Source organism: Ictidomys tridecemlineatus, unplaced genomic scaffold, assembly GCF_052094955.1.
Source record: "Ictidomys tridecemlineatus isolate mIctTri1 unplaced genomic scaffold, mIctTri1.hap1 Scaffold_1066, whole genome shotgun sequence".
NCBI classification, from domain to species: Eukaryota; Metazoa; Chordata; class Mammalia; order Rodentia; family Sciuridae; genus Ictidomys; species Ictidomys tridecemlineatus.
In genome coordinates, this window is record NW_027521015.1 from 28,015 (window position 1) to 53,294 (window position 25,280).

The following is a 25,280-nucleotide window of genomic DNA, read 5'->3' on the forward strand; positions in this document are numbered from 1 at the left end:
GCCCTTGATGATGCGGCTGGGCCTTATCTAATCAGTGGAAGGACAAAGAGCAAAATCCCCTACCCCCACCCTACCTAGAGAAAAAGAAATTCTGCCTCAAGATGGCAAGATAGTAATTCCACTTGAATGTTCAGTCTACCTTTCTTGACGTATTTTGGACTCAAGACTACAACACCAATTCTTTCCCTGAGTCTCTAGTCTGTCTACTTTATAGATCAGATTTTAGCTCTGCAGCCTCCTCAATCATATGAGCCAATTACTTAAAATAGTTTTTCACCCTCTCTCTCTCTTTGTTTGTCTCATTTCTCCCCCCAGCCTCTCTCTCCTGCTGTTTACCTGGAGAAATCTGACCAATACCCCTAGATTATTAAAATCATACATTACTATAACCTCTTCATTTCTTTCATTACCTTAATAATCTTTTTTTCTACACATCAGTAATACATAGATATGGGAGGATAGACTGATTAATAGGTAGATAAAATTTTGCTACTATCTGCATACATTCAGATTTTTAAAGCACTGAAATAGCTTCTAAGCCCTTCCCCATGGCCTCTAGGTTCTTGCCTATTCTCTAGTTTCAGCTTAAATTACTTCCCCCAAATAATTAGGCTTTGTTTAAAAAGAAAAAGTTTCTTAAGGAGAATTTAAAGTTTCTAATTATATATTTATTTGATCCTTTGTCTTCTTATTCTGTTTCTTTCCAAAAAAGGGTAAAGACCACAGAGTAGGGCTGATCTTTTCATTTATGCACATTATATTCTCCATGTCTGGGCTAGTTTTGGCAATTGTTGAACTCTAAATATTTGATGAATTAATGGATCTAATGTTATCAGTAGTTATTCTGGGTACATATATTGAAGAAGAGGCACCAATTCTTACCTCACAGATGAAAAATGAAAATATTAAATTCAGGAAAAGGGCAAATACAAGGAAGAAATTATTCACTTAACCCATTGCTATTAATTATAGAGCCTAAGCAAAGTGATTCATATCCAATTTTTGTTAGACAAAATATATTCTGCTTGCCTTATTAGCTTGAAATATGATTGTTTAAATCACTCATCTTTTTAAAAAAGTTTCCTTTTTAATTTTACTCCTGTCAACTTATTACCAAAGCAGTCAATGATTTGGTTAAAAAATAAACCAGAATGGCTGCAACCAGGCTTTATTGGTTCACCAGTATATGCCATTTATCATCCCTAATAACTTTGGAAAAAAGTTTTCATTTTTCTGAGCCTCACACAGTCTACTCGCATAATGAGTAAACTATGAACCCAAATGATTCACAGATCAAGAAAAAGAGCATATGTAGAGCAACTAAGGAAAAAAATAGGATCTTACATAAATACTTTGGAGAGTGTAGTAAAGAAGAAAGAAGGCTTTGAAATAAGGGATCTGGGCAAAACTACCAGCTCCAACGAGATCATGCATGCTGTTGTGAAGAACCAAGATATACATTAAGCACATTAGGTACATGATACATGATGATTATTTTATTTTTTAAAATTCTGATGTGCTATTCCCTAAATTTTCTAACTTCTGCTTGACAGACAAATATATTATAAATTAAACATTCCATTTAATATCTGGCACGGGATATAGCTCTACCTCCACTACCACCACTGCAGCATAGAGCAAATCCAGGAGGAAGCCCACAGGGGCACACATCTGTAATTCTATCTCCTCAGGAGACAGGATGAGCACAGGTTTAGTCTGAGGCCAGCCTAATGACTTAAGAAGACCCTGTCTCAAATTTAACAAATAAATAATAAATAAATAAGGGTGGGTGTAGATTAGTGGTAGAGTATCCCTGGATTCAATCTCCAGTACCACACACACACATAAACACACACACACACACACACACACACACACAAATTATAATAATAGTAATAATAATAATAATAATAATAATAATAATAATAACACTAATAAAACTGATCCAGGAAGAATAAAACTGGATTCTGTCTCCCATCTCATACAGAAGTTCTCAAAATGGATGAAAACTGAGGCCTAAGAAGCTTGGCAACTTCCAAAAGAAAACCAAGGGAAACACTTCCACATATGGGCACAGGCAAAAAATCCCTGAATAGTTCCTGTATACTCAGAAAATTATAACAAGAATCAATAAGTTGTATCCATAAATGGTATCAAATTTTTCTGCACAGCAAAGCAGACAGCAGTCGAAAGAAATAGCCAACAGACAGGGAGAAAATCTCTGCTAGTTCTGCTTCTCACAGAGGATTCATATTCCAAATATATGAAGAACTCAAAAAACTCCATGCCAAGTAAATAAAAACCCAATCAATAAATAGACAAATGAGCTCAACGTACATTTCTCAAAGGACAAAGTACAATTACCAACAATAATATGAAAAAAAAAATCAACATCTTGAGCCATGAAGGAAATGCAAATCAAAACTATATTCAGTAACTATCTTATTCAGGTCAGAATGGCAATCCTTAAGAATACAAATAACAATACATGCTGGTGAGGATGTGGGAAAGGGGAACTTTTATATACTCTTGGTAGTTTAAATTAGTTCAGCCACTATGGAAATCAGGATGGAGATGCCTCAAAAAAAAAAAACTAAAAACTAAAAATGGAACTACCATATGGTCAGGCTATTTATCCAAAGAATCAAAGTCAGATGCTTGAGAGATACATGCATATACATGGTTTCTTTCACAACTCTGAAGTTATTGAATCAGGGTAGATGTCCATCAACAGCTGAGGGAATAAATAAAATGTGGAATATATACAAAAATCTAGTTTTATTCAGTCATAAAAAAAGAAAAAACAATTTAATTTGCAAGAAAGTGTTTAGAACTGGATAGTATCATGTAAAGTGAAATAAGCTGGTCTCCAACAATTACAGTAGTTTTCTCTCTTATGCAGAAGACAGAGAGGGAAATAAGGAGCAAGTGCATCATGAATGAGAAGAGAAACCATTAGGGTAGAGGAAGGGTATCAAGTAACCTTTTTAAGAGCACAGGAAAAGATGCACAATGAAAGACTTAGAAGGCAGAAGAGAAAATTAATCCGTATCCCTCAGCAGTGGTTGAAGGCAGGTAAGCTGGAGGCAGAAGGAGATTCATGGATTTTCATGGAGAGCTACTGGAAATTGGCTGCTTGAGAGCTGCAGGCAGCTAGCACTGTCAGGGCGGGTGTTGTTTCAGTTCTATGGTCCTTGATTTAAGAGACAACCTTTGTTGTCTTTGACTTGTATATCTCCAGCACTTTGAAAGCACATACAAACTTCTAATTCTCTCTACTAAGACTGTTCCTACTTTGAATTCACAGATTACTTTCTATTTCTCACAAAATAGAAAAATCTGATAAAGGCAGATTGAGAAGACATACTAGAACCCTGCCATATATAACTTGGTGGTTTGTTGTATTTTTATAAGAATGACAATTATCTATTCAATTGAATGTTTAGATCTAATTATAGACTACGAAATGAGTGTTTACCATTTCATCTTTTATTGTCCTTGTAAGTTTCCAAGTTGATGTCATTCTGGCGGCCTGAGAAGGCCTTTCAGATGACCATGAGCACAGGGCAGATATGTGTCCATTTCTTCCTCAACTAGAGGAGCTCATGTAAACTTTCATTTCATGAAAGGATTCCACTGAGGGTGAGGGTACAGAAACAAATATGACTCTAAAGAACCATGCCTATTGGTTTCCAGTCCTTTCTGTCTCAATACACTATATCTACTACATATTTACTTACTCATGAAATAAAGATCTACTTCTTACAGGAAGAAAATGACAGTATTAATAATTTAGCTATTGTTAAGAACAAAATAATTCCTGAGCATTTGATCCATTAAACATGCAATCTATGAGTACTTTCATTTTTAGCAAAAGGAGATGTTTTGTGCTTCAGTGGTTACAAAGAAAACACTGAGCATGATCATTTCTCTCAATTTTCTTTGGATCATATTAAATTAGTTGGACGATTGTAAACATGAAAATGCTGTGTTGATGATAGTAAAATCAGATAACATAAAGGAGAGAAAATCATGTGGTAAAATCCTTAATGTAGAACCTGATTTTATCATTTATCTACATTCAATAAAATCATTATTTCTCTGAAATGCATTGAGAAGAAATCAGCAATAAAAAAAATCATAATCAATTCATTATTAGCTTTAAATATTTTCACAACTAATATTTCTATGAACTTACAGATACACTGCTTTATAATCTCTTACATAATTGTCTAAAAGAATAACATGGAAGACAAGTGGAAGATTCTAGGGCAACTTGATAAGTGGCCCTTTTGGGTCTCAAATCTACATCTCTAAATTCTTAGCCTAGTGATCTCTCCCCTAAAATACAGTTATTTAGGTTAGAAAAAAGTATCCAACTATGATATATGAGATTTATCAGAGAAATTTCCCTACCCTTGCATCTGGTTTATGGAAACATAAGGGGTAGAATAATATTGGGGGACAAGGCAATTTTACTGATTTGAGATAATAATGCATATCTTTTCCCCAGAAGCAGGGTTAGATTTGGCACCTCACAAAAGCATTTTTGCAATCATCAGGGTTAGAAGATGCAATTCCAGAAGTGTAGAACTAATTAAATTTAATGAGCACCTAAGAAAATTGAACTTATACAATTTTTGACTATATTAGCAGTCTAAAATTTTTACTGACTGCTGAGTAAACTACCAAAATTTTTGGTCAAATATTAGGGGTGACTATCTAGTAGAATTAGCAGTGGTTTTAAAGCAAACATTCCATGTTCAAATCTAATTCTTCTACATATTAACTTTCCCAAAGCCTCAGTTTTCTCATCTGTATAAGGGGAAACTAAAACAATCTGACAGGATTGTTACAAGTGTTACTGGCAATATGCATATACAAATGTACAGCAAAGCACCTGGTACAAGTAAATCACCCTTTGTGACAGGAATCATTATTATTATCAGTCTTAATATTATTAAATGCAACATGAAATCCAATTTACACTCCCCCCTGCCCCAGATTGGGAAATGTGTCTTGACCTGCTAATATGTCAAAGATAGTGTTTCTCCTCACTTTAAATGGAAAGAAACCTCAAACCTGAAAGAGCTATTTTTACAAAATCCAAATAGAATATGTACATGAGTTTCTATTTTGATAGTGGCAGACTGAATTGAAGACTAATTACGCTTATAAACTGAACACTCTCTTTTTAAATAAGGGGATACATGTCTAACCAAATTGCATCTGAATATTTTCTGTCAGTATGGTATGCATGGTTTATTTTAATGTTAATAAAAAGAGAGATTACAAAAGATTAGGCAGAATTTCAGTATGTTAATTTTGTTTCTCTTAAAACTCAGAATTTTATTTTTTATTTCTTTGCTCCTTATAGAAGTGGAAACTTTTAAAATATGAAAGGGATATGTAACTATAAAGCTAACATATGCACTTATTCATAAAAATGTAAAAGGGAATGTATACAATGAGCATCAATGTAAAAATTTTGTGTACAAGCCAGGTCTTCAACCTCCTTTTGGAAATTTTACATTGTGCAGACAATGATCCATATTCATACATAGACTCTTTTGTGCAAGTGGTGGCTATTAAAAATATTTTTAAAGCATTATGGTAATTCTTAATCACTAGTTATTTTTTTCATAGCCTAAAGAAATCAGAGGCATTGCTGATAGAATTAATGACAAGAGAAACAATGGTGAGATTTTAGTTCCATTCAGACCACCCACACCTCACTAAAAGAAAGAGTACAACCCGAACAAAGTAGTCATTATCCCAATCAAAAACTGAACATAAGGTTTTATTAGTACTTACATAACTAACTCTTATTAAAACACCATGAAAACTGTATAATGAGATCATTGTTATTCTGAAATGCTTGGGGCTTTGGATTTTCATATCTTAAATTACTTAAAATCAAATGTATATACTGAATGTATAGCTAGAAACCTGATCACAGGGTTTCTGAGAAATGTGTTTTTTAAATAATTCTGTGTAACGTCATTCCTTGAATAAATAGTTCTAACATTTTTTTAAAACAAAGTTTGGTAGCTTATGTGTTTGAAAACTACTTTTAATGGATTGCTTGGTTTATTTATTCTTAGTTCAAGGCAGAAGCATCTTGACATTTACACTGCTATTTTCCTGCTTTCAGGGATTCTAACAACAACAAAAAAATTGCCTTGACCTGGATTAGCTTGAAATGGTCCTCTGAACTTTCACAAGGCCATTTTGGCTATCTCCAAAAGAATGTACTTTATCATAAACCTGTTGCCACATCTTTCATAAGGATACATGTGTAGGCACATGGACATAATGTCCCCCAACTTACAAATAGTCCGTGTTCCCTAAGTCACTTATTATAGCCATCTTTGTGTACTCTGATGTAACCTTGGAGAAATAATGTTAGAAATATAGTTACTTAGAGACTCCTACATTCTACTTAACCAAGATGTAACTAAAAAAATCAGATTTTGAAAGAATAGGATGATTTTATAACTTAATCAGTGGATCTCTTTTAAAGGTAACATTTAGACTTTAATTCAGTTTTAATGATGGAGCTTAAGATGTTCACTTTTCTAAAAGTACCATTTCTACCTGGTACCCATTACTAGACACTGGCTCATGTCTGCTTCCTTCTCAAATTCCTATATCCTTCAATTAGAACCACTGCAATGGTAAACTTTGATGCTTCTCCCCCAAACCACATCAAATATCTTAAACTTTGGTAAAATTCTCTTAAAATTCTGCCTAACCACAGTTGATGCTGCAGAAATGTGTGAGGGTGGGAAGAAAGGGGAATAGGAAGGAAGAGAAATTACTTCTTTCTAATTGCTATCCTTTAAATGTGTAAACATAGTAAATGTGTGATCTTATGCAGATATTCTACCCCAATGCATGAATATGAGTTCATATTGCTATATCTAGGACCCCTATATTTGGGCTGCCTATTAACAGAAAACCTTTGCTAATCATTTTTGCAGAAAGCAGTTTTGAAATCCCATGGTTTCTAGTCGAACATTTAAAATTTTCAAATCAAAAGTCTCTGTTTCCACTCATTTAAAATGAAGGAGCTGGTAATATTTAACTTTAAAGACTATATAGACTGAATGTATCAGTGAATGAGAAAAAGGAAATAATAGATACAACCTCAGCCTCAAGAATGCATGCCTGTAAACCTAATAATTGATGACAAGGCCAGAAATCTTGCTGAAATTTGCTAAAATAAGCTAGGAAGAATACACACACAAGATAACATTTCAATCACAAAATGGCTGATGCCAAATTCTAAAAAGTAGTTCCAATTTTAAACATTAATACATGTAACAAACTCTGTGTCAGGAAACCAAAATGCTTACAGTGACATTCCCTGAACACTTTAAAAAATGGTTTTTAACCTCTTTTTTAAAGTACCTTGATTTATTTTAGAAGCTAGTATATTCAAATAATCTGTTTACTCTTTTTTTTAACTCCATATTTAATTCAATCCCCTCTCTCCATTTTTTTTTTACTTTCTGTGGAATATGGAAATCTCTCAAATGGTAGGTGATTAGCAAATGTTTACTAATGGAAAGAAATATATAATATATATTTTAAAATTTAAATGAAATATGTACCTCACTATAGTGATTCTGGCAGTAAAGAACCTTTTGTGTCATTTAATTTAACAATATCTCTCCCTAGGCTTTATGGAAAAGAGGGTTTGGAAATGAGAACACTAGATAGTCAGGAATAAAAACAGCATAATGATATACAATTATTTTATTTTGTAATTATGAATTATTATTATTATGAATCATCTTCTCACATCTTATTCTCATTTCATCTCACTTTATGTTAATATTAACAGCCTATTGAGATTTTCTATTTTAGAGATGAGCATCTGGTTCTCATGTACTAATTAGCTTGCAGGTCATCTGAATGGAAAAGACACATTTTAATGCTCAAACGTCTTCTCACTTTTGTAAATCCCAAGCACAATGCCCTTTCTCCACTATCACTTTTCTTTTTTTAAATATTTTTTTTAGTTGTTGAACCTTTATTTTATTTATTTATATGTGGTACTGAGAATCGAACCCAGTGCCTCACCCGTAGGAAGTAAGTACTCGTCCACTAAGCCACAACTCCAGCCCCTCCAGTATCACTTTTATATGGCATTCTTAATTCTGAAAGCTATTCTACTGGGAACTAGTAAGATGCTGCCGGCAAAAGGCAATATTAAAACTACATTGTGTGACCAAAGAGCAGAGGCAAGTCAATGAAGAAAGGTGGAGTCTAAACAATGTGCGACAATGGAACATTTTTGTGCAGAAAAAGAAAATTTTATATATAAGCCAAAACTTATATACAAAAATAAACTCAAAACTGATCATAGACCTAAGTGCAAAACACATAATAATAAAACTTCTCGAACATAGCGTAGGAGAAACTCTAGGTAACCTTGGGTTTGACGATCACTTTCTCCATACAACGCAAAAAAGCATGATGTGTGAAGGGAAAACCAATAAGCTAGATGACATTAAAACTAAACAAACTTTATATCAGCAAAGATATAAAAATCTCTTTATGAAACATATATCCGATAATAGGATGTTATATCCAAGTTACAGGAAGGATTCTTAAAATTCAACAACCAGAAAACAAACAGCTCAGTTTCAAAAAATGGACAGGCTATTGCAACAGATATTTCATTGCTGAAGCTATGGTGATGGAAAATAAGCATACAAAGAGATGTTGCAAATCATGTGTCATAGAGAACTGTAAGTTCAAAAGAACAGATCAATATATAACTATTAAAATAGTGATTTCCCAAACCACCGTCAATACCAAATTTTGGTGAGAATGTGGAACAACCAAAAGTGTCATTTATTACTGGTGAGAATGTAAAATGGTAGAGCCACTTGGGAAGAAATTGGACAGTTTTCTTATGAAGCTAAATATCAGTTATTCATATGATCTAGCATTTGAACTCGGGAAAAGAATGTCAGATATATATCCATTTAAAAACAGTAGCAAAAGTTTAGCACAATATCAAAATATTTCACAGTAAGTTTTCATCCCTAAAGTTTGTTATATGAATCAGGACATTTCATAATCAACATTTCAAGGCCTGTACAGCTGGGATAAAATGTACTCTGTTATAATATTACTCACTGAAAAAAACAATACCATTTGTTTGCTCATTATTAACTCAGGGGCAGGCAAATACTTACTTTTCTATTAAAAAATGCTTGATAAAGTAAATTAAGTACATACAGGTTATTGAAAGGGTAAAGAATTTACTAGATGGGAAACTTAGCTTATAGAGGTGTCTTTTATATCTAGTGCAGGTGCCAGGAAAAACAAATGAGGAAAGTTTACTATTTTGTCATATATCAAATATATTCATCTTGTATGATTTTTATTAGCCTCTAAATTTTTCTTAATAAATTAAGAAAATAGAAAAAATTACTAAATGTATCCCAAAACATAACGTGCCTAACCTGCTAAGGACTTTTTAATAAAGCTGGATTTTATGTGGTTTGCTTTTTCTCTTTAGTTCTTATTACAATATCTACCATCACTACATTTTATTTAAGTACCTTGTTCTTTCTGTTTCCCATTCCTGCACTAGAAGAACCTGTTTTTTAAAAAAAAACAGGTGTTTTCAACAAGGGGAATGCTCCATTTCTGATGCTTTTAAAGAATGCATTGGAGCATACAGTTCATTTAAAGTATTTTAATAAGTGACTATTTTCCAAAGTCTTACTGGATCATAGTGTTAGAAGACATTATATAAAGGCTGGGCATGGTGGTAGACACCTGTAATCCAGCAGCTTAAGAGGCTGAGGCAAGAAGATCTCAAGTTTGAGGCTAGCCTCAAAAATTTAGCGAGCCCCTAAGCAACTTAGTGAAACCCTGCCTTAAAATGTAAAAAAAAAAAAAAAAAAAAAAAAAAAAAAAAAAAAAAAAAAAAGATTAAAAGGACTGGGGACATAGGGTTTAATCCTTAGTACCTACAATTTTTTTAAAGGATATTATATAACTATGGATTTTAAATGTAAATTTGAGTTTAAAATCATAAAGAGAAATTATCAAACATCAGAAATATGAAAAGCTTTTTTTTTAATAAAAAGATTTCATTTTACTGTCTCACTTTATTGACATAGAAATTAAGATGTGGAGGGAGCTTAGATGCTTGTTGGATCACAGAACTTTTGTCCTAAAAGCCAATATCCTAAAAACCTTGTGTTACCCAAATATTCAGATGCTTAAGGCATCCAGACTAGGATGTAATATCCACAGAGCTTTAATTCTGTTTGCTTTTTTCAGTAGCCATATCACATTTGACTGATGCTGAAATTAATGTAAAAATATTCTTAGTCATTTTCTATATGGTTACTGTTAAAATAAGTTTTCTTTATTCTCTATTTTTACATTTGAACTTTTCTTTGGCAGAGGGATAGCCTTCAAATTGTAGATGTTACGGCCTCATAGTTATTTTTTTTAAGTGTCGTGTTCACAGAAAATACATATTTTAAAAATTAAAACAACTTAATCAAGGGCAAAAATCAATAAATAAATACATTTGGAAATAAATATCCTACCTATAAAAACCCGGTGGCACCTGCTGCACCAGGAAGCTCTTCTCCATGTCTTGGAGGATGTCATTCAGCATCCGAACACGGACAGGAGCTCTCTCCTTGGGATCATTAGCAGGTCGCATTTCATCTGACTGAAAGAGTTCAGCGCTCTCCCGAAGTCGTGATGCCATGGCTAGCAGGTGCTGAGCATTGGGATGATCACCTGTGGAAGATAAATGAGCCATCTCAGAAGAGACACACTCAAAGGAGCAAAGTCAACTTCTGCCATTGTGACTCTAAGTTGTAAACCAGGCAGACCACCCAAGAAGAAGTGTATTATCTGTGACAGTTCACTTTTTTTCCTGTCACTTCATAAAAAGGAATGTAGGTATTTGAATTTTGCCCATCACAAGGAAAAGATTCCACATCAATTAAACTTTGATAATGTATTCATTTTGCCAAAAGTGTTGTCTAACCTAGTTTTCATAGTAATACTAAATTAAGTTTATTACTACCAGTCATAGTAGCAGTAAATAGGTACTGATTGTTTAGAGATTGCTATATTACAGACATTATCTTGAGCACTTACTTAATTATTTTATTTCATATTTACCAAACCTTGCATTGTCAATTCACCTTATTAGAACCTGAGAATGGATTAAGGTAAGCAAATTTCATAGGTCATCAAGTAAGGTAGTAACAGTCCACAATTAGAAACCCAGTTTTTCTGATTCAAGTATTTACACTTACCATGGAATATTCTCTAATAAGAGAAAAATATAAAAAGAGTCATCTTCACTTCTGACAACATGAAATACATTACTATATGTCATTATATGTATGTGTACTCTTTTTTTTTCTTTACTAGAGATTTTCTGTAATTTGACAGTGAAATAAATCTTTGAATTTAAAATGCATCAAAAACTATCTGGTGTAGTGTCAGTTTTGTTTTGATTTTCTTTTGAGAATTGTTTCTATTTCTTTTACTTGTTTTGCAAATTACTGAAAGTTCTTCTTATGCTAATGGTGGTTACAAGAGGTGCACAAAGTCACTCCTTTGAGAAAAGTAGCACTAGAACTGTAATGGACCCTGAACCCTAAATGAGACAGTCCACCTGACCTAAACTCCTTCTTCACCCTATACTATTTGAGTGAGATTGATAAAGTTACTGAGCCTCAGTGTCTTTAATTATAAAATGAAAGTAATGATAGAACCTACTTTATAGAATTGTTATGAAGATTCACTAATTAATAAATATAAAGGATTTTCCCTACGGGTAAGCAGTTCCCAGGTGATTTGTTTTGAGACATTCTTTAAAACTCTTTCTTTTGTCATATCATGACAGGGGCATTCCTTCATTCTCTTCCAGACATTCCACCACATCACTTAGTTTTTAAGTGAAACAAAAGGTGGTGTCATTCTCAGGAGACTCGGTACAAGTGACTCCAACAAGGTCAGTGCATCACAACAGAGGACTATTTCAAGGCAGGGTGATGAATGAATACAGACTGAAAAATCTAAATTGGCAGTCTGAGAGTGTGACAGTGAGACAGGCAGATGGAGGGATTTGAGGAGGTCTGATGTTGCCTTCATTAGGGAGAGTCCTGGATCAAAAGGACACATCATGTAAGTACGCTTTCCAAGTAAAATCCAAGAGATCACCAGCTCCCCAAACACTTCATGAAAATGCAGATCCCCAGGTCTGCTTAATCTTTCTAGGGGTAGAGCCTGGGAATCCCCATTTCAATATGTTACTCCAATTATGCACCTTAAAATTTAAGAAGCACTGCAGAAAAGTAATAATAAATTAAGAAAAGGAAAATAAGTTTAGAAGTAGTACTGATGCATGGAATAGGTGAATCATAGAATAACCAACCTCTAACAAAATAATCTTTATTATTTCTCATTTAAATTTAATGGGGACTGATTTACATGTCAATTTCTTTAGAGTCCAATGGAGTACTGACACTCAATAATTGCTTACTAAATAAATCTAATAAAGCATGTTTAGAAAAAGGCTAATGATAAAATAAAATTTTGTAAATATATAATCATTTTGTAAAGGATACAATGAGATACACAGGCAGTGGTATAAGGGTATAAGGAGCATTTTCAGAAAATATAATAATTGTTTTTATTATATATGCACAAACCTAGTAAAAGACTTTGGGAAAGAAAAAAAGGATACTTGAAGCTAATATGTAGTTCCCTGTTTACTGAAATTAATATGAGTAAAGTCATTTGTAGGAGTCCACAAAGTTTTGGCCTTTGATATTCTTAAAATACATTTCACATTCATTATCTTGTTTGATTTTACAGCAAAACTTGAGGTTGCTGGAGCAAGTATTTTTATTCATTGTGCAAATGTAATCCCAAATATGTTGCTCAGACTTATTTTATAAAGATTTTTCTTAAGTTATAATGATTCACCAAAGTTAATATATAGCGAACTTAGAGGGAGTATCTGTACAAGGAATGCATAAGATGAATGACTCACATTCAGAGTACACTGGAATTGAAAGACTGAACAACAGAAAAAACAACTTCGACATCCTTGAGAGTCTTCCATTTAAGAAAGAAAAATCTGTTCTGATCTAACATACTCTACAGAATTGAAGGCATTACTACTGAATCAAGTGAGACAAATTGTACCATTCTACCTTATTTAGCTTTAAATGAATTTATCTTTCATGGTGGAGCAGATTTAGAAAATTCACAGCTTCAGGAAATAGCTAGTTCCACAAAGAACCCTGACATAGAAACCTGCCCCACACAGGTACAGTATGCATTGCTTCAAGGGTTCAAGGTTACAAATTAAAAAGCATCTCTGCTTTCCATGTACCCTCAATCATTCTGATATATATATATATATATATATATATATATATATATATATATATATATATATATATATATAATTCTCCACATAATTCCTAGTTACCATTTCTCTGGCAATAAGAGCTTGCTTTTTTTTCCCCCTTTAAACAGGATCCAGAAAGAAATGCCCCCTTCTTCACTGGAGCCTTGGTGACCCAGAAGGACTGATCTTTTGTGCCCCTTGGGACCTGCAGTAGAATGTCCAATTTGCTGTCTGATGCACTGTCATTTCCCTGACACTGAAACTGTACCAGGCATTTCATTCAACCAACAAGTGATTGCACTGTGTACTTTTATCATAGCATCAAAGCATTTGCAATATTTTTATCCTCATTTGCCTTGTCTCTCTTGTTTTCTTGACTGAAAAGAATCACACATGGTCAGCAAATGTTTTGTCTTTGCATTTTCAGATGCTTGCATAATAACTGTTCTATGGTAGTTATTTATTAAAAATTTTGTTGATGGAATGTTGAGTTATAAGATAATGCCTTCTTTGAGATATATTATTATGTTAAACCATGTCCACAAAATCATTCAAGGGAGATGTTTGGTGCATCATGAGCAACAAGAAATACTATTTAATTTACTTTGGTTGCAACAAATCAATTGTTGGAAAAGAAAAGAAAGAAACTTAAAAGAGAAGAGGTAATTCAAGGTAATGAAAAGTTAAACTAAATTGAATTAAAATATTCCTTACAAATAAGCTGTAAAAACTAATATGTAAAATTTCACTTAAGGCATAGTGAATGTTGAAATCACAGAATTGAAGAGGCTATTAAAAGTTTAAGTTTAATAAAACAATAAGTCCATTCGACTAAAGAAATTGAACTGGAAACTAGAGATTTGTCCTAGATAGGGTTATTTTTAAGTTATATGTACGGATTCTAAACACCAAGCACTTAATGTTCAAAGACAGATAAAAAAGAGGCCAGTGAACATAATTTCTATCAGTGCAGTCTTGAATAAATTACTCAAATACTGTCCTTCAGTATGTTTGGGGAAAATGATCATTTCACTAAACACAGTAAAGGAGTGAATCTAGAGTGTTGAGATCATGAATTTACCTAAACATCAAACTTTTAAGACGAGCTCTTCAAAGTCCTAGGATTTTACCTACACTGAAGCATTGGAAAGAGGTTGTTTTATCTGTAAACAACAATATTCATATCTTACTTTCTTCCCTGAATCTTCACCCTTCTAGTGGATGGATCTAATTCTTACATAAAACTTTCCTCTCATAGCTTATTGTGGAGAGAATGGAGGTGGATATTATAAAAGAGACAATGGACACTGAGATGGATTTTGATATCTGAACAGGTCAACTCAGAAAAGACCTAAAAGTGTATTGGAGGAAACAAATCAGGGAATCCTCTGCCTTCCAGCCAACTTTTATGATTACTGCAGATCTTCCCCTCAAGACAGTGTGGTTCATGAGGCAGCCAGGTGCAGTAGGAAAGGCAGATTCAGGCCTGACCTAGGACTTACTAAATGTATACATCTGGCCAAGACACAATGTCTCTCTGAGGCTCAGTTTCTTAATTTATAAATTGGACTTAATCCCCAGCTCAGTTCTGAGCTAGAGTGAGGTGGAAATGTCACAATGCCAGAGCTTTGTAAAGTGACCTTGATAGTATAGCCTAGGTGCTTCCCTTGACTCAGAAGGTACTCCCAAAGTGTCTTTCAAGTGTAGATCAGCAACTTCCTATCCACATATGACTTCCAGATAAGGCCTTTACCTGCAGGGCTGACTGCATCCACTGAGTCACCCAGGTTCCCACCTGCCAGGGTCTGGGCCCTGCAGGCACCAACTCTCATCTGAAACACTTCACCGTGTGATGAGTTTCATTGGCATAAACTCCTGTGTATTATGTCTGTTTTACAACTTCTGACAAATTTATACCAGTCCTATTTTAAAGAGTGATTTTACTGTCTATTATTATGGTCTCTTCAGGGCTTTATACTCCAAAAGTTTTTTGGATTTTAGTTTATTTCTATTTCTCTATCTTTTGGTTCTATTTTGTGGCTGTAGTTTTAAAAACCCACTCAATTTCATTTTAAATTAAGAGTGAAATGTACTGGTCATACTCTAAAACTACATTTTTATATCAAACAAACACAGCCTTTTTCTTTAAAGTATTTCACAGTACCTATTCTTCTATGGATGAGCTTATCACAGTTTTAAAGGTGCTAACAATTGCACAATCACAGCTTAAACTTCACTGATTTATAGTGACAAGAAAAAGTATGATTTATGTTGCACATAATATGGTGGTTAAAAGCAGAATAGGAGATTATTTGGGGAGGAAAATGTATGTTATTTAATGTCATCTTCAAAATATCTTGTGGCATCACTAAAGAGAAGAGAAAAAATTGCCAATATGATTTCAGCCAGTGGAATCAACAGTCCTTCATTTTTCTACATTTTTCTATTCTTCATGCTGCCTTCTTTAGTATGAATCACACTGTATCACCTTGGCTGGTTACTAAACGATGTTATACAAGCAAAACTCAGGTAAAGCTAGAAATCTGTCAACTAGTGGAGTATTGATACTCATAGAATCTAACACTGATTTTATAATGCATGTATATACAGGATATTATATACAGAAGACAATGGATAATTTGGCTAAACAATACAATAGAAATGCTTTTTTGCAAAAATGCCAGATCAGCAGGTTTAGAAGAATTCAGGTAGCCACTTTCTTTTTAACAAAGTGACAAAAAATATTTATAAATTTTTAAGATTTTCCAATAATCTAGATGGCCCCAGCAAGTAAAAATTTAGCAAGATTTCAATATACTACATGACACGGGTTCTACCAGTCTGTCAGCCTGGTGCAGAAAGTGAAATTTGGGCTCTTTCTATCATTCATAGATGTCACTGTGATATATTTGTGATTAAATGATCTAGTTATTGGCTGCTTTAGAAGAATGAGCCAAAACATTCTTATGAATTACATTTATGTGTGGTTTATTCTTACCATTATCCTCCTGCAGCAGAAATCTGGAATTGTATGTTTAATAATATATGTGAGTTTAATTATGTATTGGCTAAACCAGGAAATAGAAAAAGACCAAAAAAAAAAAAAAGGAGCTAAAACAAAATTAATCACAATGAGGGCAAGGGTATTTATGTTCTATTACAAGACAAGATAAAAAGTTTTTTTTTTGTTGTTGTTATTTTCTTGGTAGGGATCAAATCCAGGACCTTGTGCAAAAATATTTTTTAATAGAAATAACTTTAAAAGTGTTGCCAGGGAGACAGCATACATAGAATAAAGAATTATGGTTCTATACTGTCATGGGCAAAGAAATTTATCCTAAAAATACATTTAGAGAGAAAAGTCATCAAACAACAGACCATTACTATAATGTAAGAGTACAAAAAATGAGAACTCACTAGCAGCTTTCAATCCCCATACTGTCACATGTAAGCAACTAAAAATGAAGAGCAAACTTGGGTGAGCATGTAAGTAAAGGATGACCACAAAGAGAAGCTGACTGTGAGACAGAAGATAAATAAAAGAAGTAGGTTCCAAGGAGAACAAAAGGAACAGAGATATTAGAATAATAATTAAGGGATAGTATGTGATAAAAATATAAGAAATGGTGTTGAAGAAAAGCTTCCTTCTAGATGCAAATATAGACAATGTGGAGAAAAAACAGATTCTCTTACAGATCCAATAGTCTCAAGTCCTTTTTCTGAATTAGGTGTGGATTACCAACAAAGGCAATACAATTCTTAATAGAGCTGTACAGTTAGAATTCATACAAAATTATATTGAACATCAAGACTAAATTTGTTGTTAGAAATATTTTATCAGATTTCTTCATTAATCCAAGCAAGCAAGTTAAGATACCTCTCAGAGAATGCTTTGAACTCCTTGTGACCTAAAGGTCAGTTTTCAAAATGCCAATTCAGGTTCCAATGGCTACCCATCTAGCAGGATTCAGAATTCCCATGGGAACAAAGTCTTTCTTGGAGTTGCTTGGATTTCTAACAGAGTGCCTTGGGCTTCTTAGGGAGTTCAGAGCACGAGGTAAGCAGTGTACAGATCCCTCACTATCCATAGGACTGTGTAGAGTTGGAATTTGTGGTAATTAAAACCAAGATTGGAGACATGCAATTTGTATAGCACAGAACTTTGTTTTACCAGTTGGAAAATTCATTCTATATTACTCAAAAAGAAGATTAAATACAGTAGATATGTCTATCACTTGTGATTGTAGGAGTTAACAGTGACACTTAAAAGTTGAAACTACAGACACAAAATGCTTCTCTTAGTGGTAGGATCACTTTGAAATACTGTCCCTTCTAAAATAAAGTTATGGGCTTTAATGAACTATCAGAGATAATAAAAAAAGAAAAAATCAGATCAAATCAGCATTGTCAGTTATTCAAAGAACAAGAGGAAATGCTGCCAATAACTATTTTACATTTAGTGAGAGAATCAGGAGGTGGCAACAAGCCATAGAATTCAAAATTATGTTTCTTGCTAAGTCTTTGGCTTGCACTAAATAAATGTATACAGAGTTAGATCAAATAAAAATTTATTTTCCTTTATTTGGTCATATACATTTTTATAATAATGCTAAATAATTAACATTCAGAAATTTGACAAAGAAAAATAGCAAATATTAAACAAAAAGCATCAGAACTCTACAGTTGTTATCTAAAGTGTTGCTTTATGCTTAAAAAGCAGATAAAGTGGGAAATAGTGAACTAAGATCACTTCTTAGTCTGCTTCAGGTTCCAGGATATGGTTATACTTTAATTTTTTCCTTGATGCCTCCCTCTGACCCCACAAACCAGTCCCAGTGCATTTTGGTGCAAACTTTTCTTTGTCACAAATATATCTGAAGTGTGTCAGTTACCTTTTCAGTTACTATTTGTGCTCTATCTTCATAAACCCATATAAATATTCATTTTATATTATGTGTTTGGCATTGACCAAATATTAGGAGCCAAGGTCACTCATCAAAATGAGCTTCCAAGAATGACACAATAAATCAACTCAAACAAATTATTCACTGGTAAATTATCCTTCTTTCGGGTGGTTGTGAGAACGGTGGAGAATGGTCTGCTGCTACTGTAAACTAGTGTAATAAATAAACAAGATGGCCGGTTGTCAAGGGCTAAAAATTACACTGTTGAAAATGCAATTGGGTTTCAGAGACCTTCATCCTTACACACTTTGCAGGAAGGAGAAACAGTATTTCATAGTTCAGCCCTTCAAGGTCACTTTTTTTTCCTACTGTAATTTACAACTTAAGACTAATCACTGCTAACTGTCATAACAAACTAAAAAATATATCAACAACTTAAGTTTGTATTAAGCAGTAAAATTATATTCCCGTTAACACAATATGAAAACTCTTTTTAGATAATGACATTATCTATCATTGTAGACAAAAATGAAATATTAATTTAGGTGTTGGTAAATCCTGTCCATTATTCACAATTAGTACTTTAAAGTATTCTATTTTAGAAACAAAGACATTACCATTATAATAAAAATAGAACAGGTGCCTACAATTTATCTAACATTTAAATAATGTTTGACCATGATAATTTTAATTCGGTAGTGATAAACTACAAAAATGTATCCTTTAAAGGGGATCAGCCATGGGACTTTGATCAAATATTCATTCATTTCCAGGACATGGTAAAAGGAATTTTTTGAACCTATTATCTATTACATTTTGTTTTAGTGTGCTTTTATTTTTTAAGATGGGTGCACCTCAAAGACTGGCCACATTTTCTGAGTGAAAGTGACAGAGAGAGATTCAAGGAATTTCACATCAAAAGAAAACAAAACACAGAAGTAACCAAAGGAAGAGCTCTTCACCTGCAGCAGAAGCAGTCTGTTAAAACAGCAAGAAGCCAAAGGGCTCCTGCTCATCCAACCCAGAACGTGCATTTCAGGCAGAGCCTCATCTGTACAAAGCAGTGCCGGACCTGGGGAGGGAATCTTTGGAGAAAAACTGAAGTCTTGCTTTTTAATTTTGTCTTTTTCCTCCCATAATGACATGTTCTTGAATGTAACTACTGAAGAAAAGCTTATCAATGTGGCCTCTTCTCAGGATATTTACTTTTTTGTTTGAGTCAAAACCTGGCTTTTGTCTATTGACAATGTCCTCTCGGATCTCAATTTCTCCCATGCCCTTCCTATCATGGGCCCCTGGAGGATATTCTGAGTCATTTCTAAGTTACTGTTCATGCTCTAAAGAATTTAGTTCCTGACTCACAGTCGCTCCCTCTTCCACCACTTCTGTCTTAATTCTTGGCAATTTCAATGTCCATGTTGATGTATTCTGGTCTTCATTCATATTAGCCAGTTTAGCTTTCATGACCACTTGCCACATTTCCCATGGTCCCACGCTGGCCTGGATGCTATCATTGCCAATATCCATACTCTCCTTTTCCAGGGTCCCATTTGCTGACCACCCTTCCTATCTTTCTAGAATCAATTCTTTGAATTGCCCAAGACCTGATGTGGGCTCTTCTTCCCCCTCCTTTTTCTCACTCCTGCATAGACTCACTTTGTTCTACCGTGTTGTGATACATCACAAGAAACACTCCTTTGCATGCAATCTCAGTTTGATCTAACTAGTTTACTATCCTTTTAGAAAAACCCTGGTCCTGGTTAAAGCTAAACCTCTTGGCTTTATGCCTATGATGGGTTTCAGGACACATTATCCCAAAGTTTGGCACCTTGACATTTGAGGAAATATCAAAAACAAGAAGTTCTCTCTGATCGTCTCCCACTACTTTCCCCTGAAGCAGGCCATTAAAGAATTCTCTGACCTTCCTATGAAGTAGGTTGTAAAACTTTCCAATCAAAGATGCCTTGCCTGTACCTGGAGGAAGAAACATTCTTATCCTTGAAGAGACAGGAATGCAGAGAATAATCTGAACAAACAGATCAGATCATTGGTAACCACCCACCTCCATAGTTCATTATCATTAGGCCATAACCTTCTGTACTACAATCACCACGATCCTATACAACTGTCTATTTTTCATTAAAATTAGCTTAAAAATATAATCATTTCTCTCTTTCTTTGGACCTTCATTTCTGAAGGCTCTTCTGTCACATGAAATTTATATTAAATAAATCTGTTGGCTTTGTTCTTGTCAATCTGTCTTTCAACAACTATCAACATGGTGATGAGTTAAGAAAGAAATCTTTTATCCTTTACACCTTCATCTCCATCTGAAGGCTGGAAGAAATGTATACTTATGCTGAATTACATTTATGATTACAGATTTCTTTTTGGGATTTGTTTTGTTTTATTTTTGGTCCTGGGGATTGATTGCAAGGATACTTTACCAACAAGCAACATCCCTGCCAGGATTTTTAATTTTTTTGTATGGAGAGAGGGTTTCATTAAGTTTCTTAGGGCCTTGCTAAGTTGCTTAGGCTGGCCTCCAATGGATCATCCTCCTGCCTCAGCCTCCTGAACAGCTGAGATTACAGGTATGCTCTACCACAGCTGGCGATATATTTATTTAAATATCTATTTCTTCTGGACCCTTAGTGTGCCCAATAAACTTGTCACATTTTTATAGTTCTTTATTCTCCCACTCCCTTACAGAGCAATTTTACTGCTTTTTCAGACTATAGAGACTTAGCAAGAGCTGTCCCAACCCCATAAAACCATCTACAATAAGCTTTGTGTTTCTGCACATGGCTATGGATGTACTACTGTGTTCTTGCTTTGGGCTGAATGGTTATGTTCCCCCCGAGTTCATATGTTGAAATCCTAACTCCCAATCTTAAGAGGTTGGGTGTTTGGGACAATGATTTGATTATGAGGGAGGCTAGAACCCTCAAAAATAAGATTAATGCTCTTATAAGAGAAGCCAAAGACAGCTACCTCACCTCTTCTGCCAGGTGAGGTTATAGAGCAAAATGATACCTGTATTGCTTTGCCTTCATCTTGGACTTCCAGCCTCCAGAACTGAGTGATGACATTTCTGCTTTTATAATTTACCAAATCTAAGGGACTTTGTTATAGCACCCTAAAGGGACCAAGACAGTTATTAATTGAGGCAAAGTCATTTAAACTTATGCTTCCCCTTTCAAGAAAATCAGTCCAGAAATTCTCCTTTTCTCTCTGGTTTGAACAAATTTTCCCTATCCACTGTAGCATTGTCATCAAAGGAAAAATCTGATAAAGTTTCTTTGCTCTATAATTCTTAATAATTACATCACTTGCATTCAGTTTATTCCTACCCATTCTCCATTGAATCCCTTTTATCAAGCTTTGCTTATACCATTACCACCACTACCCAAAACAACAAAAAGGCATGAAAATGTCTGTTTTTGCTGATACCCGCAGTGACCTCCAAATTGCTAAATACAGTAGTAAATTCTGTGTTCATATCATTTAGCCAATCAGTAGCATCTTCCATGGTCCATTATTCCCTGTTCTTCTTCTTCTTCTTCTTCTTCTTCTTCTTCTTCTTCTTCTTCTTCTTCTTCTTCTTCTTCTTCTTCGTTTTCTTCTTCTTTAATTTATGGGGCTTTGAGATTTCACATTCACTTTTTTTTTCTCTTATTCTTTGGTTATTCCTTCATGAGCTCCTCTGATTGCACCTCTTCTCCCAATTTCTAAATCCAAGCATTCCCCAGACATCTTAGACCTTCATTCAAATTCTTAACAACTCAGTTAGGACATCTCCCAAATTGACACTCCCCATTTGGATCTCTCCTTGGTACTCTGGATACAGCTGAGATAGGGATTTGGAGATAAAAGTAGAGAAACTGTCTCAAATGAAACATCCATAAAACTCTAAAATGCAGAAAACACCAAGAATCATTGAGTGGCAGGAAATGCCCATGACTGTTGCACTTTTGAGTAACCCAACCCACACCCTTTGTCTTCATCCTTAACCAATGTCTTTGCCTGCAAAAAATAAGAGGGCAATGTGCAAGCCCAGGAAAAACTGGCATGAAATTATGTACTTCCACACTGAGTCCAACTTTAGTCCAGCCCCTAACACTCCGTACCAACTGGCTCTGTTTTCTCCCTCTAGGGATGGTCCACATTCTCCTTTGAATGTTCCCTTGCTTTCCTAAATAAATCTCTGTCCATGTCTCTGGCTTGTGTGGAAATTCTTTTCCATCAGGGTATTCCAAGAACTCCCTGTTCCCTGAGCCAAGTTCCCCCTTATCTCCAGGAACTCATTGAACCTTTCTTCAAAGACATCTTTTCTCCTGTAACACAACTGCTAAGTTCTAGTGTAACATTCATTTTGAAAATGCAAGTTTGATCAAAAGATATTGATCGATATTAGGGCAAAATTTAAGCATAATGGTATTTTCAAATTTGCTCTTTTTTTAAAAAAAAATTCTGCCTCTTTTTTATATTACAGAAAACTATCTATATATGAATGTATGTTTCTCAGAAGTGGGAATTTTAATTGTTTTTTGGCTGTATTTAGCTTTTGTATTTTGTTTTAAGTTGGTTTTTATTTTATTAAATTAATAAATAAGGAATTCAAGAGATCCTGTGAAGTCCATAATGATTACATGAAAAAAAATCTGTAGATATTTTACTTTATGAAATAAAAAATCATAATTCATATGTTGAAAGTGGTCCTTAACCAAAAACAAAATTAATAATATAATTCTAATGATGAACAATAGGTCCTTTTTTGAGCTTCAGTATTAGCCTACTTTACCAAAAATGTTCACATAGCAATTATAATGTGAAATATTAGGTCTAGTTATGGATTTTTAGAAATAAACTCAGTTGTTTAAAAATGATAGCATTTAGCATTTAAAATACTATTGCTAATACTTTTGTTTTTGCTGGCTTTATTGCTTTAACCTTTCTTAAATATAATTTTTCATGTCTTTGTTACTAAGATGTTATACATTTATCAAAGAAAATTTAGACTCAGAAAACAACTTTATCATTTATAATTCTATTATATTATAACATTTTGAAGTCTGCTCTTTGGGTATCCTTAACCTGCATAATAGCTACTCCTTTTTAGATGGACAGTATTTACATAATGTAAATAATGACCTCCTCTTTTTATTCTCTGAAAGCTTAAAGTATCATTTGCAATTTTCTACAGGATGAAAAGGAAAACCAAAGAAAAAGCGAAATAATCAACAGAATAAATAAAATAGATGTTCTAAAATATATTCTTGCAGAAAAGTTATTATTCACAGAACTATTTGGTCTCTTATTTATACCTGTTCTGTTCTTACTTTGCAAAATGTTATATGCATAGCTATCCAGTTTTTAAACCCAAAATATTCTAGACAGCAAATCTGAAGTATGGGAGATAGAGTTACTGCTATAGGTATCCACACTGGAGACTGTCAGATAAAAGCAGGAAAGAACACAACTACATGAAGCTGACTTAAGTATACAAAATGGAGAGCATGTTGAGGACCATGAGGGACACAAACAGACCTATGGCTCTATTGCTCCTGAGTCATAGTTGTTCAGCCACTTTAGTAAAGAATCTTTATGAACTATTGAAGGAAAAAATAATTGTTGGAGAATTTTCTGAGTAAAATGGCAATCCAGGTAGTTAAGGAAAAAATAAAAAGAACTAAATTTCTAGTTACTGGAAATCTCTGACTCTAGAATGATTTGTTTTTCAGAGATAACCACTTAAGCACTGTAGTTGGAATATTGGCTTTTGCATTGAGAAGTAGTTGTCTACAAATGACTCATTAAAGACCTAATAGGAAGATGTGTGATTCAAGACAAGAGTGAAATCTTTAATTATAATATTGCTCTTTGTTGTGTGGTTAATGAAGGGACATAGGAACCTAATGGAAAGATTCATATACAGAAATAGAGGAAGTGAGAGTAATTATTAGGGTGGGGTCAGAATTCTGCAGAGAGATCCATATTCAAACATGAACGGACTAAATCGAGTCTGTGGAAATACTTCTCTGGTTGTCTCCTTATCATCTTTGACCAGAGACAACATTTCAGTCAAATGGAATGGGGCCCATACTCCATAGAAACCAATCCCAAAGGAGAAATTTCTGGGGCATCATTGTTTGGAATGACTGGGTGTTAGGCACAATGTTGAAAAAAAATAGATCAGATCTCTGAACTATATTATCTCATATGTAACTGGTAAATAATGACAGAAACAGAATTAGAAATCTCTTTGATTAAAGAAAGCAGGGAGACCGGGATTTAAACTCTTCTGTTCACACTGTGTACATCTCATTTGTGTTGACATATCAGTTAAAATTCTTCCAGGCCCTTCTCATGATAAGTCTCCATAGGAAGGGAGGGACACCATTGCCATAGCTAATGAGATAGTAGGTGACTTCATTTATTCCTTGTTGAAAATTAGTTGAATAATTTTTCATTTTCTAAAATTATTATAATTTAAAGAAAAATTACCTTTAAGGCTGTTTTGAACTTCTAAAGCTATATCAAGAGCATTAAAGGGCAGAACTGGTTCATTGGCAATTTGCAAAATCACTTCTCCTGAGAGCTGAAATGAAAAAGAAAAAGTAATTAGCATTTGGTAATTAAGAGTTTGCTTGTTTATTATTATTATTATTTCATGTATTTTATACATCTAGAGTATAAAAACACAGAAGGAAAAATAGAATTTAATAAAAATCTCTATTTTCTTAAACTCCCTTTTATATAAACATAACATTTTGTTCCTTTTCTTTTTGAGCTAAACTATTATGAAGTATCTCCTCTAGTTGAAGGAGCCATAACCAGGTTTAAAATATTTCCTTATACAATAGTTCAGATCACTATCACACGAACAGTTGAGATCCACAATCTGCTTATCAGACTAATTAAAACTCCAGACAGAATTAATGCTCAATTTA

General features: G+C 33.8%; 1 protein-coding gene across 1 annotated transcript in view; it reads right to left on the reverse strand.

Moving 5' to 3' along the window:
• Nucleotides 1-24,928, reverse strand: part of LOC144372460 (inactive N-acetylated-alpha-linked acidic dipeptidase-like protein 2) — a gene marked incomplete at its 5' end in the record, with an annotated part of 48,087 nt that extends 23,159 nt beyond the window's left edge. Inside the window, 2 exons of the mRNA XM_078035825.1 lie at nt 10,587-10,785; nt 24,835-24,928. Coding sequence (XP_077891951.1) covers nt 10,587-10,785; nt 24,835-24,928 — 293 coding nt within the window. The remainder of the gene's footprint in view (nt 1-10,586; nt 10,786-24,834) is intronic.
• Nucleotides 24,929-25,280: the final 352 nt, after the last annotated feature.